At 34.5% G+C, this 18,094-nt stretch overlaps 1 protein-coding gene and 1 pseudogene across 1 annotated transcript; both read left to right on the top strand.

The window, feature by feature from the left end:
• The first annotated feature begins 8,871 nt into the window (after nt 1-8,871).
• LOC141679320 (TMV resistance protein N-like) lies at nt 8,872-10,482 on the top strand. The gene is made up of 4 exons (XM_074485822.1): nt 8,872-8,934; nt 9,027-9,375; nt 9,886-9,890; nt 9,994-10,482. Exons 1-4 carry the CDS (start codon nt 8,872-8,874, stop codon nt 10,480-10,482), a joined length of 906 nt encoding a protein of 301 aa, XP_074341923.1.
• A 3,533-nt stretch (nt 10,483-14,015) lies between these two features.
• LOC141677023 (major strawberry allergen Fra a 1-B-like) lies at nt 14,016-14,612 on the top strand (annotated as a pseudogene).
• The last annotated feature ends 3,482 nt before the right edge of the window (nt 14,613-18,094 follow it).

Below are 18,094 nucleotides of genomic sequence, written 5' to 3'. Positions count from 1 at the left end.
CTCAGCTCAGAATGCTTCAAGAAATCTTCCTTCTTTGACCAGCTTGGATGATTTTTGCTTCAAGTAAATTTTCTTCAGTATTATGAGCGTGAACTACTGTATAGATTGAATCTATCAGAGTTTAAAATTTAGATTTCTTAGATACAGACTCCAGTTTTGGCTTTAGTCTTTGAAATCCTTGACTTTTCTTCTATCTTCTCTTTTCCTTTAAGCTTCTTGTTAGCAGTTCCAGTAGCTTGTGATTTGAGAGATCTTTCATCTTCTGCCTAACTGATTTCCCTTGAAACTATACCTCTGGTTGGTCTGTTAGAAGGATCATCTTCATAAAGTACTTTAGAAATAACAGCAATATTAACATTTATTGTCTTCATAGAATTTATTAAAGTCTTCCTCCGTTTGCCTTAGTTGTTCAAGATCAACTCCAGGATTTCCTTTGCAAATTTTCTTCTACTCACCTCAGAGTCAAATAATTGAATATTTGGATCCTTGTAAAACAGAGTTGTCTTTCTTCCTTTAACTTTCAGAATTTGAAGATATTGGCATGCTTCAGCACCAGCTTCTTTCACCAGAATACCCTGGTCTTCATCAACAACAATTGTGACTTGTGAAGATTGTTGCATTTTAGTAGTCACGGTCAAATCTTCAACTCTTCTTTCATTCCTATTGCTTCCTCTTCCTTGTCTAGACTGAAATCTAGTGATAGCTTTTGATGTACCACTAACTCCAACTAGCTCTTCACCTCTTCTCCTTTTGCTCTCATCATGTTCCTCCTTATTACCTCAATCAGAATTTTCATCATCAGTACCTGTCAATGTCAGCTGCTTGCATTTAGATTTAATAATTTTCTCCCCCTTTTTGGCATCATCATCAAACAAATAATCAGCTCCATTGAATTCCGTACTTCTATAAGTTGATCAGACATTTGAGCTTGATGAGCTTCCAATCTAGCTTGACTGGCTTCAATTGCAGTTTGTCTGGAAACTATTGGTGAACTTTGTTTCTGAATTTCCTGATGAGTAAGCAGCTTTAAAGCAATCAATGATTCTTTGATCTGATTGATTTGAATAGTAGTTGCTTCATGAGCTGTGTGTAAGGATCTGACAACTAAAGTTCATGCTTTCAGATGATTCAGCATATCAGGACTTATAATCTTCTGTTCTGCTGTTTCCAGATGTTCAACTGCTTGTATTTAGAAAATAGGATATGTATTATATTTCCAATAAGTGTTTCAGAGATTATCAGAATAATCATGCTTCTTCTTAGCATCTAACTCTTTCATTTTCTGTTGTCTCACATACATAGGCATATCTTTAGGAAAGAAAAGGTCATCCTCAAGATCTAATATAGCATTAGATACATGAGTTTCTTTATCATCATTAGATTCTTCAATAGCAATTGGATCTTGCACTAATTGCTGAACTTTATCACCAGCTTCAACATGCAGAATAGAATGAGAAATTGATCCAGTGGCTTCAGAAGCTTCCACACCTTCAGCAGTTATCTCCACATCTTCAAGTATTATAGATAAATGAATTGGAGCTTCAAGATTAACTTCCAGGAGCTCAGGTCCTGTAGAATGTCGTGGTGATTCTGAAATGGATGAATCTTTATGAATGGACTACATGACCTGAGCTCTGAGCATCTGTAAACATATAGCAAACAAAACTTAATCTCTCTATTCATAAAGATAAATGAATTAGAGCTTCAAGATTAACTTCCAGGAGCTCAGGTCCTATAGAATGATGTAGATGCTCAGAGTACTAAAGATTCATTCATAAAGATTCATCCATTTCAGAATCACCACAGCATTCTACAGGACCTGAGCTCTGAGCATCTGTAAACATATAGCAAATAAAACTTAATCTCTCTATTCTTTTACAGTAGTCTCACTACTCCTCACACCACACATCTCATAACTTTTAATAGTCAGAGCTTCCTCACAAGGATTACTAAATCCTATCTCTCAACTACCTCTCCTTTTGCCAGGAAGGATCCTGCCTTTCTTAAATTCTGTTTTTTCTCTCAATCTGTTCACACATCTCACAGAAAAAGGCATAGAAAGATTGTCCTACAGAAATAAGAGGTGGCTAAAGAAGGGTGATCTGTGATCATACAATTAGATGTAGTCCTTAACTAAGGTCTAGATGTAATCATGTCAATAGGATTTATATCATGAAAAGCATACTAAAAATGCTGAAAGAACTAAATCAGTATTTAAAATAAATGCTGATAAACTAACACCAGTATTTATACCTTGTGAATTCACAATTAGGCTCACAATTGATACTGTGGTTATGACAGTTATTGTTCATCAATAATGAGAACCTCCACTTGAATTGGAAAGGATTTGATCAGGTTACTGGCATGTACCATGATCTCAAATCTTGTTCTTTTTGCAAAGAACTAACACTTGAATGTGTTTAATGAAATCTATCACAGAGTCTTCAGTAAAAACTGATGAAACCTATGTGTCTCTATTAGTATCATTAAGATCTACCTCAGCAAGTAGTCTCTAACCAACTAAATGTTGTTTTTGAGTGGTGAATCATAATTCAAGAATTATGTCACTTGATTTTTGGCAACATTTGAGAAAAGAATTCAAGTGTTTCAGTTGTAAGAAGAAATTTAAGATATAAGATATATGAAATTTGAGATTGAGTGTGGACAACTTTCTTGATCAGAAAAAGAAAGTTTCAAAAGATTTTGAATTGTAAGCAACACTCAAAGATTATAACTCTTAGTGATTAAGAATTAAATTTTTCCTTAAATTTTCTTCTTTAACAACAGTTACTTCTTGTAGTGCTCAATCTGTACTGAAGTGTCACATGAACTCAAACAAAGATTATTTATTCACATGCACTATGAAAAATATCTGAAATTTAACATGCAATACTGATTTAACATTTAACATTTAAGAACATTCAAGCACACATACAAGAAAGTAAACAAGAAGTCATTTAATGAAGCAAAAGAAGATAATATATATTCATTCATTCATGAAAAAGAAAAGTACAAAGCAGAAACAAGAAAATAGTCCTAACAAAAGCTTAGACTATTTCTAGAATCTTTCCTAACTTTCTCTTCTGCATCTCTTCTTACTTCTTGAGAGCTCGGTGATGATAAATCCCCGAGATAGTCTTTTCAAGAGAAATAATATTCTCTCGCAACTCCAAAGCATCAATTTTTTGCTGCTCAGCGTCCTTAGCTAAGCGCTCTTCTTCAAGACTAGTTTCTATCTGGAAGAGCTGAAGATCCAACCTTTGATCAACCGACAGCTTTTCATAGATTGACGCCGGAACATCACGAGGACTATATATTAGGTTATTTAGTTTGACTCTTCTTCCCCATGGATCATAATAAACACGATCTTCATCGAACACAAAAGCTAGGTAATAAATACCAGCATTATTGCGAGTGCAAAACTGTCGTTGAGCAATGAGCATTTTGAGGGGATGAGGATTTATGTTTATCTAGGCTAAAAGGCTGAGTGTTTGGAGTGAAAGGTCAGTGAAAAGCTTTGACAGTGAAGAGTTGTATTTATAGAAGAGAAGATAGAAACTGAAGAGACTCTTTGATTGACCATGCAATAATTAGACATAATGAGTATACACGATTACGTGTATCTAGGCAAACAAAAAGTAATCTCTCTCTTCATATTCCTATTCCCTATGAAAATACTCAAGTATTACAAGATACTTGCATCAGTAGCTAACCAATTTAAGCAATTAATAGATATTCAACTCACTCACTGATTAATTAAAAATACTACTAAACAAATTATTTTGAATAAATTCAAAATAATCAATGAAGTATAACAGTCAATCATGGTTTGACCATTATCAGTATTTTAATTACTTCTATCAGGATTTATCAACTACTGTTATAAACTATTAGTTAAAACACGTTTAACTAATAACAGAGTTTATAAGCATAATCAGTAATTCAACATGCAATTTTCACATAAGATCATTTAACACAGGTTACATGTTATCATGACATCAAACATTTAGCACAAAAATCAGTATCTAGCAAGTACTGACACATAATAAGATACCATGCTTCAAAATATCAGCAGATTTAATTATCAGAGTTTGAGAATTGTCCTGATATCATTATCAATTCATTCACCAATATTGTGAATGTGGCTTCACATAGAGACTTGGTGAATATATCTGCTACTTGCTGACCTGTTGGAACAAAGACCAATTCCTCTATACCAGTTTCCACATGTTCCCTTATGAAATGGTATCTAATACTGATGTGCTTAGTCATTGAATGTTGCACTGGATTTTCTGTCATTACAATAGCACTTTGATTATCACAATATGTTGAGCAAGATTGAAGCTGTATGTATAACTCAACAAAACTGGTTTGGATAACTCAACATAGAACAAGGAATTTAAAATAATCTATGTTCCACTCGAATCAGTACAGATTGTTTATTGTGTATATACACCGAAGAATTTTTTAGTTGCAGTAAAGAAGACGTCAACAGTGATCCGTATGAAGTTCATTAATATGTTCAGGCATCAGAGGAATAAGGTTGGAGTCATTTGAAGCAGTTATCAAAGTCAGTGTGAAGATCTCAAGGATTTCTAGTGAAGTTGGTTATATTTGGTCAGAAGGCTTAACAGTGGTTTATACGGGTATAATACGAATGCCTGAGAGCGGAATTAGTCGTCTGTCCCCGTGCACTAGACGCCCGTGATCCGTGAAAGGAAACAGAGTATTATTTTTAGAAATACCGTTAAGTGGTTTTTGTACTTGAGGAGACTGAAAATATTTTGAGATACGAAAACCCGGAGATTAGAAGTCTTGAAGATACAGAGGAGTACAGCCTGAGAATTTACAAGATTTATTTTTAATCAATGAGTGATTTTTAAAATGAATAAATGGAAATTATCTCATTTATTTATTTAATTTAATATCACAATTTGATTTTAAAATAAATAAATTAAAAATTGATTTTTATTAAATGAATAAATGAAACTCAAAACATTTATTTATTTAATTTAATATCAATATTTAATTTTGGAAAAATAAAATTAATGTTTGAATTTTAATTAAATAAATAAAATCAGATTTTATTTATTTATTTATTTATCTTAAAGTCAAATGTGTATTTTATTTTTTCTGAACAAATTCGTTTTGACAGTCAGAAATTCGAAGTTAACATGTACAAGAATCGGAACAAGACTCGAATTATGCATGCATGTTTGGTTTGAAAGAAATGAAGGAACAAAGAATCTGGAACAAAAATCAAGTGACTGGAACACAGCTTCTGTTAGTCAATTGGAATTAAAGAATCAAGCAAATGAAACATAGACTGTCAGGGTTTGTTTGTGTTAATCTGAGGTGCAACACTCGCGCGTGACGTGCACGCAAAACCTCCTCCTGGCGCCTGTTGTTTTATTCAAATGGAAAGCAAAAGAAATGACTGCTTTTGTTTCTTTTATTTGTACAACACAGAAGCAAAAGAAATCAAAGCTTATTTGATTTGTACGTCGCAAGTTGATGAATTAATATTGCATTCGCCGGTTAGCTATCAAATACATGTGTTGTTTGAACTGAAAAAAAGGAAAACAAGCATTTTTTTATGTCGCAAGGTAGTCGCCAGTTGGAAAATGTGTCAAAGGCAGTACACCTACTCCTTTATTAGAAAATGTTGTCACTAGTTATAATTTGTGAGTCGCAGGTTGATTTATTTAGGTCGCAGGTTAGAATTTGTGCAGGTTGTTAAATTCAAATGAATGGATATTAGAGTGCCAGGTGTCTCCTTCTCTCTTCAGCCTACCACTTTATATAATCAATCAGCAATAAATTGAATCAACATTTCCTCCATTTTTACAAAGTGCGAAACTCTTGAAGTTTTATCTCAATACTCTTTAATAGCTTAATTTAATAAGGGGGTATCATGTCCCATTTGTTCCACACCATTTAAAACCTTACAAACTTGTAACACCCATTATTTAAAACTCTATTTATTGTATTCAATACCTTTTGATAGAAGCTTTTAATTTTTAGAGTGATAAAAAGAATCCTAGATTTATAACTTATTGCTTTGGTTCTTTTTATATTTGTTGCTTCGGATATTTGTATTCGAAGTTGTAAGCAAACCTCCGGGTATTTATACTTTTGAATAAAAAGAATATTTACCCAGGATCTCTTTGTGTGTTTAATTCGTTTTAATTTTGATATTCCGCTGCAATTAATTTTAGAAAACGAAGAACATACATTCACCCCCCTCTATATGTACCTTTTGGACCTAACACAATATATAGGAATAGAAGAATAGTCTAACCCACAATCCACCAGTTGATTCTTCATCCATAAAATCTGAGCACAACAGTTTTCTGCAACAATGTATTCTGCTTCTTCAGTTGATGTGGAAATTGACTTTTGTTTCTTGCTGTACCAAGAAATCAATCTGACTCCAAGAAATTGGCAGCTTCCAGAAGTACTTTTCCTGACTATTTTGCATCCTGCAAAATCAGCATCTGAATATCCAATTAGCTTAAAGTCTGAATATTTAGGATACCAGAATCCCAGATTCATGGTGCCTTTGAGATACTTAAAAATTCTTTTCACAGCTAATAGATGAGGTTCTCCAGGGTCAGCTTGGAACCTTGCACAGAGACATGTAGCATACATGATATCAGGTCTATTAGCAGTTAGATTTAGGAGTGAGTCAATCATACCTCTGTAGTTAGTTATATCTACTGAAGAACCGGTATTTAAATCTAACTTGGTTGTAGTGACCATAGGAGTTGATGCAGTTGAGAAGTCTTGCATTCCAAATCTTTTGAGTAAATTCCTGGTGTATTTGGATTGATTTATGAAGATTCCTTCATCAGTCTATTTAACTTGTAACCCCAGAAAGTAACTCAATTCTCCCATCACACTCATTTGATACCTGGGCTGCATTAGCTTTGCAAATCTCTCACAGAGTTTATCATTAGTAGATCCAAAAATGATATCATCAACATATATCTGTACTAATAACAAGTCCCTACCATGGTATTTATAAAAGAGAGTTTTATCAATTGTACCTCTTGTGTAACCACTCTCTAGTAGAAATAGAGCAAGTGTTTCATACAAGGCCCTTGGAGCTTGCTTCAATCCATAGAGTGCTTTATCCAGTAAGTAGACATGATCTGGATACTTTGGATCAATGAACCCTGGAGGTTGTTCAACATAAACTTCCTCTTCAAGTTCTCCATTTAGAAATGCACTCTTCACATCCATTTGGAACACCTTAAACTTCTTATGAGCAACATAGGCAAGAAAGATTCGTATTGCCTCTAACCTTGCAACTGGAGCAAATGTCTCATCATAATCAATGCCTTCTTGTTGTGAGTAACCATTTGCAACCAGTATTGCTTTATTCCTTGTGATAATGCCCTCACTGTCAGTTTTGTTTCTGAACACCCACTTTGTGCCAACTACAGATCTGTTCTTTGGTCTTGGTATAAGAGTCCCGACTTTATTCCTTTCAAACTCATTGAGTTCCTCTTGCATTGTTGTGACCCAGTCAGCATCTTGCAGAGCTTCTACAACCTTCTTAGGTTCGGTTTGAGATAGAAAAGAATGGTAGAGACATTCATTCTTAGTGGTTTTTCTTGTTTTTACACCACTGTCAGGGTTTCCAATGATTAAGTCAGGTGTGTGTGACTTAGACCATTTTCTTGCAGATGGAAGTTGACTCCTAGAAGAAGAACCTCCCCCTTGATTCATGAATTCTCTGTTATTTCCTTGAGTAGTACCACTATTGTTTCCTGATGCTCCCCCTGAATCAGTGTTCCCATTGTTATCAGTATTTGACTCATCAGAGTTTGAGGAAGATGAGTCTGATGATCTTTCTACTGATGTTTCTTGAGTTAATCACTTGTAGTAGTCTCTGGATTCGAGTCATGTTGCTCCCCCTCAACATATGCTTCAGTGTCAGAAGATGTGGAACCTCGGAGTTTTGAGTGATATCAGGATTTACTGAATCAAAGTCGGGATTTATAAGTTCAGCATAAGTTACTTCATTTTCAAATCTCAACTTGTCATGGTCATCTGCATCTTCTAAACCTGTAATCTTCTTGTAATCAAAAGATACGTGTATAGATTTTATGACTGTTCTTGTTCTCAGATTATAAACTCTGAAGGCTTTTGTAGACAATGGATATCCCACAAAGATTTCTTCATCAGCTTTTAAGTCAAACTTGGTAAGCTGCTCCGGATGAGTTTTGAGAACAAAATACTTACAATCAAATATATGAAAGTATTTCAAATTTATCTTTTTTCCTTTCACCATCTCAAATGGTGTTTTTCCATGCTTGTTGATCAATGTTGCATTTTGTGTAAAGCAAGCAGTTTGCACAGTCTCAGCCTAGAAGTAGATAGGAAATCTTGCTTTCTTCTAGTATGGTTCTTATAGCTTCTATGAGAGTTCTATTCTTTTTTCAACAACTCGATTTTATGTTCTCGTGGAATATTAACATTAGCATATACAAGCATTTTTTTACCCATTTTTTGTAATCATTTGGATTGTTGAATCATTTTTGCTGATTGTTCTTGTTTCATTAATTTTTGTTTGTTTACTTGCTGTTGAACTGTGCAAAACATATAAGGCATTGTTTGTTTATGTTTCCGGGTAAATTATCCTTTCATTAATAATCCCATGAATTAAAATCCATAAATTTTTCTTGAAATTATTCTATACCATGTTTATTATAAAGTATTAGGTTTAGCATTGAACTGTAATTCCTAAAATTTAATAATTCATGTCTGTTTTGAGTGATAATACACTGATTGAGGAGTAAGGTGGTTGTGGAAATTGAGATTTTAATTTTATTACTCACTTCTCAGATCTTCATATTTGAAATAATGGCTGCTTCCGCAAGTTTTAATCAAAACCTATCATCTTCACCTTCACCTCCTCTTTGGGATGTTTTCTTGAGTTTCAGAGGTTTAGATACACGAAATACATTTACAAGTCATCTTTACAAAGATTTGTGTCGCAATGGCATTAAAACGTTAAGGATGACCCTGAACTACTTGGCGGAGAAGTAATCCCACGTGCATTGCCTCAAGCTATTCAGCAATCCAAGACTTACATTGTTGTGTTATCAGAAAACTATGCATCTTCATCAATCATCATGGTGCCTTACGAGCTAGAAGAGATCCTCCGTTGTTACAAACGACCAGAAAGATTGGTTATTCCAGTTTTTTACTACATTGATCCAACTGTTGACCGACACCAAGTGAAGAGTTTTAAAGAAGCTTTTGAAAAACATCAAACTCGTGTTGATTTGGGGAAAGTGGAAAAATGGCGACTTACACTAAAAGAAGTTGCTGACTTTTCTGGATACCATATATATCTGAAAACAGGTATAATAAAACATTTACTTCTGTTTTTTGTTGTTAAATTGAGAATTTTGTTATGGCCTTACTGTCCAGTTCAAATCAGGCTTTTTTCACTACTTGTAAATTATACGAACTTTGTTTGGACAACATATTTAATTTGTCTGTCGAACATGATTTACATCAAGATTTTCAAACTTACATTTGTACGCTATGATTTGTTAATATGTCTGATTGTTGGTGACACTAACATTTTCTCAACAATGCAAATGACAGATGCATAGTACAGTTGTCCTACTATATATTAGTGTTACACCCGCAAATAATGTGTATAGATCATCTTTCAGGTAACAAAAATATTCAGTTTAAATGATTGCATTGCAGATCTGAAGCCGATATTATTGAAGAAGTTGTTAGTAGGATTTTACTCGAAATAAATCCCAAAACTTTGCATGTTGCTACATATCCAGTTGGGTTAGGTTCTCGAGTTGAAGGCGTAACAACATTGTTTAACAGTGACACTAATTGTGTGATTAGGATTGGTATACATGACATGGGCGGAGTTGGTAAAACAAATCTTGCCAAAGCTGTGTATAACCAAAACTATCGCCACTTTCCAGGCTGCTGCTTCCTAGCGAATGTTAGGGAGGTTTCAAGAACAGAACAAGACGTTTACAGCAGCAACTTCTTGACAATGTTCTTAAGCGCAAGGACATTATTGTTAACACTGCTGACCAAGGAATTGAGTTGATAAGGGCTAGAATTTGTTCGACAAAAGTCCTTGTCGTGTTTGATGATTTAGACGACCCAAAACCACTAAAATTTTTAGAAGGATCATTTGTTTCGGGGAGCATGGTTATAATAACAACGAGAAACGAAGATCTCTTGGATAGAATTGAATTAAAAGCAAAATACAAGGTAAATAAAATGGATAAATATGAGTCGCTTCGACTTTTTACCCGACATGCATTCGGAGAAGATAAAATCGGAGAAGATAAAAAACTGCACACATTAACTGAATTGTCCAAAGAAGTTCTAAAATATGCCGGAGGGCTTCCATTAGCTCTTCAAGTTTTTGGCTCGACCTTGCTTAACGAATCGAGGATGGATGGAAATGGTTCATTGACAAATTAAAGCGAGCGCCCATTGACGATGTCGAAGAAAATCTCATGATCAGTTTTGATGCATTAAAATCGGTTGACCCTAATCTGCAAGATATTTTCCTAGATATTGCTTGTTTCTACGTTGGACGGAAGAAAGAAGAGGTTGTTAAAATGCTAGAAACTTGTTACACGTTTGTCAATCGAAAAATTGATATTCTACATAAAAGATGTCTAATAACGGTAAGTGACGAAGATGGGTTTGGGATGCATGATCTGCTTCAGGATATGGGCAGGCATATTGCACGCAACAACTATCCAGATGAGCCTGAAAAATATAGTAGATTATGGGTATCTGATGATATACACACTGTTTTGGAGAATCACGAGGTAAATGTAGTGTCAACATATATACATATTTGTATAGGATTTGACTCAAATGAGATCCACGAAAATCGGGGGCACCCTGAGAAGTGAGAACTAAACGTCCTACAGAACAAAAATTGCAGAACCTCTTCGATTTATCTGGTCTTTTACAATTTTTTTTGGTTCTTCATTGAATTTGAGATCCAAAAATGTTCTTCAATTCATATTACTTCAGATGATATAATATCATCAGTACACCTCGCAATTCCTATCAAAATGTGCATGTAAAATTGCTCCTGAGATCATATGTGTCTTGAAGAAGCATACAGTAACTAGCTCTGTAGCACATTTTCTTTCTACTAAATTAATTTGTTGACATTGGTCATCAATTTCTTTTCATGATATATCTTAGGGAACAGATGCAATTCATGGTATCATCTCTGGCGATTTTGACTGCGAGGAGGAAGCTGAGGAAGTAACATGCAATGCCGGATCATTTAAAAGGATGAGTAATTTAAAGTTCCTGTACCTTAACAATGTAAATCTCACTGGAAGTTTTAAACAAACATTTAAAGATTTGAGGTGGCTCTGTTGAACGTTTTTTCCTCTGGAATGTTTGCCTTCTGAGTTTTACGCAGAAAAACTAGTTGTCCTTGAGTTGCCTAACAACAATATGAGAATAATGTGGGAGGTAAATTTGGTAGTTTTTATTAACTAGGTATATATATTGAATTGAATGTCTGATTTAATTCCTTTCTATTATTTTCATTTTTGCAGCCTCCACGTGAGTTCAAAAAGTTAAAGACTCTAAACATGCGTGGCTCTCAAAAATTAGAAACGACACCAAACTTCCGTAGATTACCGCGTCTTGAATATTTAAATCTTAAGGGTTGTAGTAGTTTGGAGGAGGTCCATGTATCTGTTGGAAGTTTGGCAAGTCTTGTTCACCTGAATTTGGGGTTTTGCAAAAATCTAAAAAGTCTTCCGGACAGTATTTGTAGCTTGAGAGCACTGGAAGTTTTAACTATTTCTGGTTGCACTAGACTGGAAGCATTGCCTACTGATCTGGGGAGCATTGGATCCTTAAAAGTGCTCGAAGCCTTGGAACTAAGTGTTTTAAAATTACCTGATTCCATCGAATGTCTAAGTAATCTAGTTAAGTTGTATTTAGGTGGCAATAAGAACCTTGAAGCTCTTCCAGACAGTATTTGCAACCTGAGATCACTGGAAATTCTAGATATTAGTAATTGTACGAAGCTAAAAGAATTGGCAGATAAATTAGGGATGATTACAAGCTTAAAGGAGCTATATTTAAAGGGGAAGAACTTCCTCCTAATCTGATATGGATACAGGCAGAAGATTGTTATTCTCTAAAAAGATTACCAGACCTATCCAGTTTGAAACATTTGAAGAATTTGGACCTTACAAATTGTGAAGCTTTGAAAGAGATTCAAGACTTGGAAGAAGTCGCTTCTTTAGAACAGCTTTACCTTAGTGATTGTAGGTCTTTGGAAAGATTGCCAAATCTATGCAATCTGAAACCTTTAATGACTTTTTACCTTTCAGATTGTTCTAGTTTGAAAGAGATAAAAGGCTTGGAGGAACTCACTTCCTTAAAAGACATTCATTTCGATAATTGTGGTAATGTGTTATTCTACCGAAGAGATTGTTTGGTGCCCCATTGAAAAAACATCTATTAATTAGTTAGAGAATTCAGAGAATACAATTCATATTGTAACATATTTGAATATATTGCAACAGATATTGTCTGAATTTGGGCATAAAGTTGAAATTTCCATTGGACAAAAAGAGTTTCGAGATTGGATCAGTGAAGCAAGTAAAGATGGATTAATCAACCAAGTAAAGATGGATTTGGGATACAGTTTCCATTAGGGTCTAGAATGTCATTAGATTTGCGGCCAAATGAAGCACATAATTTCACGGCGATCATCTTTGCCTTTGAAAATAAACATTATGGAGTTACATGTGCAGTTAAGAATATCACAAGTAGTTTCATATGGAGTGGATACCTTGTTAATTATAATGACTCATCTTTCCTATTAATAGTACCAAGTTCAATCTTGTCAATCAGAGACGGTGATGAAGTTGAAATAACTGCAAATAAAAATATGTTTTGTGGGATTCATCTACTGTACAAAACGGAGAAAACAATGATAAGCTCGTCGTATGAGTGTTGAACGAATCACTCATGCGACAAAGTCCCATTTTGCTAACGGGATTAAGTGAGGTGTTTATTAAAATTGAGTTTTTATGTTGTATAGTGAAATGAAATCTATCTTGAATGAAATAAAATCAGACTTCCCCTATTCCTATTTCTCTCTTTCGGCTCCTTTGCATATTCATTAAAATCAACATGGTACTGGGGCTGCAATTGATGAGTTCCGCTAAATTTACACATTTATGTTATAAAATCTTCTGGGCAATCGTAACACTACATTAGTTTCTCTAATCATTTTACAGGTAACTAGTATATCTGATTTGATAAGATCCGGAAACCTAACACCCCACATGATAATTTCAGAGGATGAGACAATTAGTTAGCAAGTTTTGAGCACTTAGGAGGCCTATCATTAGGAGGCCAAAGAAGCATGTTCGTCATCAAGGTACATAAGCCTTTCATTCTTCTCTTTTGCCACTCACGAAGAATCCCGACCTCCATACTAAAGAGCTCAAAACTTGCTAACTAATTGTCTTGTTTCACGAGTTTCATCAAATGGTAATGATATATACTGTACCATTTACTTCTAAGGTGATTCGAGGAATTAATGTAGTGTTACGATTAACCACAAGAATTAAACATGTAAGCAATAAATTAGTGGATACCGTGTTTTAGTGCAAATGTAATATTCTCTAGTAGTTTTGAACTTGCAAGTCTGTACATGATGTACTTATTAAACTACAGAGCTTCCAAAGTTTTAAAAATCGTCATTTCTAGATAATTTTTGTCTATATACCATGCAGAGTAGCTTAATTGAAATCAAAATGGACAAACATCAGAATTTTGGTTCCCAGTTTCCATGGTATTGCACAATAAAAAACACTTCCTACTGATGTCTGCATGTCCTATAAGTATCATCCTTGCACCATATTTCTAAATCAACCTCTGAAAGTTCTTCCACTATTCTCATTATTACCTCTCCTATCCTCAGTTTTCAGCAATATCTCTTTATATTTACTAATATGGGCTTCGCAAACTACACTGATGAGTATACTTCCCCCGTTGCTGCATCAAGGATCTTCAAGGCCTCCATCGTCGACTCTCACAACTTGATTCCAAAACTCTTGCCACAAAGGTATTCAGAGCATTGAACTTATTCAAGGCAACGGAGGAGCTGGAAGCATCAAGAAGATCAACTTTATTGACGGTTAGCACAATTACTTGTACTTATCACCACATGCTAGAAAATTTTCATGATTCTGCATTCTCATACATTTGCATTCTAGTTAAAAATGACTAATGCTTATATTACTATTGTAGGCCGCAATTTCAATAGTGTAAAGTATCACATTGATGAGCTCAGTGAAGAAAACTACACGTATAATTATACGTTGCTAGAAGGTGATGACTTAGTAGAAAACCTTGAAAAAATTACCTATGAGGTTAAGTTCGAGTCTTCTCCAAGCGGTGGTACTATCTCTAAGGTGACAAGCAAGTATTACACTAAAGGCGATTTCATGCTTAAGGAAGAGGACATCAAGGCGGGCAAGGATAAAGTTTTACTAATGTACAAAGTTGTTGAAGCGTACCTCCTCCAGAACCCTGAGGCTTATGTCTAGGGGTTCTGTTTCAGATTATCTGATTTGTTCTCTCCAATAGGCTATATATTGGCATGTCTTGTGCCCAGTTTACAGTTTCATGTGTACCATTTTGTTCTAGAATAAGGAGAGATTGGTTTGACTCTCTGAGTCTTAACCATAGACTGTCATTTCTTTTAAGTTCTGTAATTTATCCCTAGAAAATAAATAATCTTCTTTATAATGTCATTTCTTTCAAAGTACCATATGCACATAAGCACATGAATGTGAGAAATACCAGATATAGTTATCAGCTTTTACTAAACAAAATTTCTTATGTAGATAGAGGAAAGCTAAGCCTTAGTAAGTCACTGGCTGTGAGTATATAAAAAAAAACAGGTTCTCCAGCTTCATGCATATTAGCCTACTTGTTGATGTTTGATCCAACATAAGAAGTTCTTAACAGCTTGCTAGGAACTCTACAATTGAATAATTAAAAACCTCAAACCAAATATCTAATACCGGCTACTTGGTTCGTGTTAACCTTAAGCAAACAATCAAAAACTACACCAATCAAAAACTCGCAGATATTAAACTTGCAGAATCAGGCCATTACAAAAAACAAAAATTAGGATATCGTCAGAATCAGGAGTTTTGTAACAGAGTAAGAATGTTGTCATATACTTACCTCCAAGCAAGAGTATTAGATTATATCAAATAGGTATGTTGGATATTTGGACTCCTTTCAGCATTATATTCAGGTATATGTTTTCTAATACTCTGAGATCCAGCATTTTGTCTTGTGCATTATTTTCCGAAAGTGATCCCCAGGGAACATCAGATAAGAAACTGAAGGGTGTCCTTACCTCCATCTCTTTTTGCTGTAGTGTGTGCTTGAACCTATATATTTGATTAATCATCTGGTGACGCCAGAATGGACAAACACCAGAATATTTGTTCCTTTGAACCATGCTAACTTTACATGGTATTCCACAATAAGAAACACTTCAAAATGGCCCCTGCTTATCCTATAAATACCATCCTCTCAACATATCCCTAAAAATCTCAAAACAGACTTCACTTTTCTAATTTATCACCTCTCTTTAGTTGTCACTAATACCCTTTTATAAAAAACAAGGGCTTCGCAAGCTACACTGATGAGTACACTTCCCCTATCGCTACATCAAGGATCTTCAAGGCCTCCATCCTTGACTCTCACAACTTGATTCCAAAACTCTTTCCACAAGGTATTCAGAGCATTAAACTCATTCAAGGTGACGGGGGAGCTGGAAGCATCAAGCAAATTATCTTTATTGACGGTCATCTAATTTATTTATTCTTTTTAATTCATGCATACATATAGATCTGCATTTTGTTAAAAAATGAATGCTTCTATACTAATCGTTTCATATCAATATTACCCATGTAGGCCACGATTTCAATAGTGTGAAGTACCACATTGACGAGCACAATGAAGATAACTACACCTATAAAACCTTGAAAAAAATAACTTATGAGGTTAAGTTCAAGTCCTCAAGTATTGTTAGGAGGAAACGCACATATTCGAGATTCAATTCTATCAATCACAACAATATATTTGATACAATGCTCAAGCATCTTCCAACCGATACCTAAGATGACACAATGCTCAAGCATCACACAACAATATATTTGACACAATGCTCAAGCATCTTCCAACCGATAACTAAGACAACAATATATTTGATACCTAAGACGACTAAATCTCTTAAGCATATATCAAAATATCAATAATACATCTTCCAACCGATACCTAAGACGACTACATCTCTTAAACATATATCAAAAAATAATAACATGACTATGTATATATAGACATCATAAACTTAGCCAACAATACATACTTAGTACATCTCTTAAACATATATCAAAATAATAACATGACTATGTATATATAGACATCATAAACTTAGCCAACAATACATACTTAGTCCAATTACAGTAATAATTTTCAACTATTGGGTTTAAACCCAACAATCGTCCCCTTCAACCCAATACTCCAGATCATATTGAACAGTAACCATCAAAAAGTCAACGCCCATTCGCCGATGCCTCCCCTCGAGCAAGAATTCATTCATCTCGTTCTTCCAACTTTTGAGAATCACAAATACCCGTATAGTGACCTCCAATAACTCCAAAATACCGTTCTTCATCATAACGGCATATCCATCCACAAAATCACGTGCATCAACCACGAGTGCCTCCTTTCAGCATTGAATTACCCGATCCTTACTTTCACAATCCTTCGACCTCATTTTAAGAACATCAAGAGCATCATCCAAATTCTTCACCTGGTTGATCAACCATCAATTCATTAAAACTATTGCAATGATCCCGTCCATCTTCCACCTCGAGTTCGAATGAATTGATCCACAGTGCAAGTCAACTGTCATACTGCATGTAACTTTGTCAGCAAATCCATCAACGTACTCCACAATACCAATTGAACCTCGAACTTTCTTTCAACCCAATTCACCATGAACCTCGAACCTCGGCTCTTGATACCACTTGTTAGGAGGAAACACACACACATATTCGAGATTCAATTCCACCAATATAGAGTACACGCGCAATAATATTTTGATGCGGTAAACCCATATCCTCACTTATATTATTAATTAAAATAATTATCAATAATACATCAATACATAATACCTCAATGGTGTCTCAAACTGATACTTGAGCCCACCAATGTTCAAGCATCTCCCACACGGGACTATATCTCTTAAGTATATATCAAAATAATAACATGACTATGTATATATAGGCAGCACAAACTTAGCCAACAATACATACATAGTCCAATTACAATAATAATTGTCAACCCATACAATTGTTATCCAATCCGATTATGGAAATTATTTATCTACCCATACAATTATTATCCATTTTCATTATGATAATAATTGTCTATTACCAAACTCATATTATATTTTGGGTTTAAACCCAACAAGTATTACACTAAAGGAGGTTTCATGCTCAAGGAAGAGGACATCAAGGCATGCAAGGAAAAAGTTTTGATGATGTACCAAGTTGTTGAAGCCTACATCTAAAGTTTTTTGTTTTGTGATATCTGCTTTTCTCTCCAATAAGTTTTACGGCAAATGCATGTCTTGTTGTGTTACAGTTTCGTCTGTAACAGTTTATAATTTTATTTCAGAATAAGGAGAGAATGGGTTTATAAAAATAAAGAATCTTATTTCTAGTACAATTATAATTATTTCGGTCAGAGATGGATTCATGTCGCAGTAACTAGTTAGTGTACTTATGGTTTCCTATATTAGTAAGAATCTCCAAATCTCATGCATTAACTATTGATGTTATAGGCAATATTAACATGTATGGCTCTGTAGATGGACATTGAGATCTATGTTCTTAGGCTCTTTTTGAAATTGCTGTTAAAAAGTGTTGTAATTGTGAGAAAAAGTTCTGTTAGAAAAAGTTCTGTTAGAAAAAGTTGCTGACTGTTTGGTAAATTTTGTATC

The sequence above is a fragment of the Apium graveolens genome, chromosome 8 (genome assembly GCF_009905375.1).
Source record: "Apium graveolens cultivar Ventura chromosome 8, ASM990537v1, whole genome shotgun sequence".
NCBI classification, from domain to species: Eukaryota; Viridiplantae; Streptophyta; class Magnoliopsida; order Apiales; family Apiaceae; genus Apium; species Apium graveolens.
Note: the sequence above shows the minus strand (reverse complement) of the source record. Positions and strands in the feature narration are given on the sequence as shown.

Coding starts and splice junctions, on each gene's coding strand:
- LOC141679320 (XM_074485822.1), top strand. CDS start 8,872: ATGGCTGCTTCCGCAAGTTTTAATCAAAACCTATCATCTTCACCTTCA. Junction 8,935..9,026: donor CTTCACCTCCTCTTTGGGAT/GTTTTCTTGAGT, acceptor TAAAACGTTAAG/GATGACCCTGAACTACTTGG.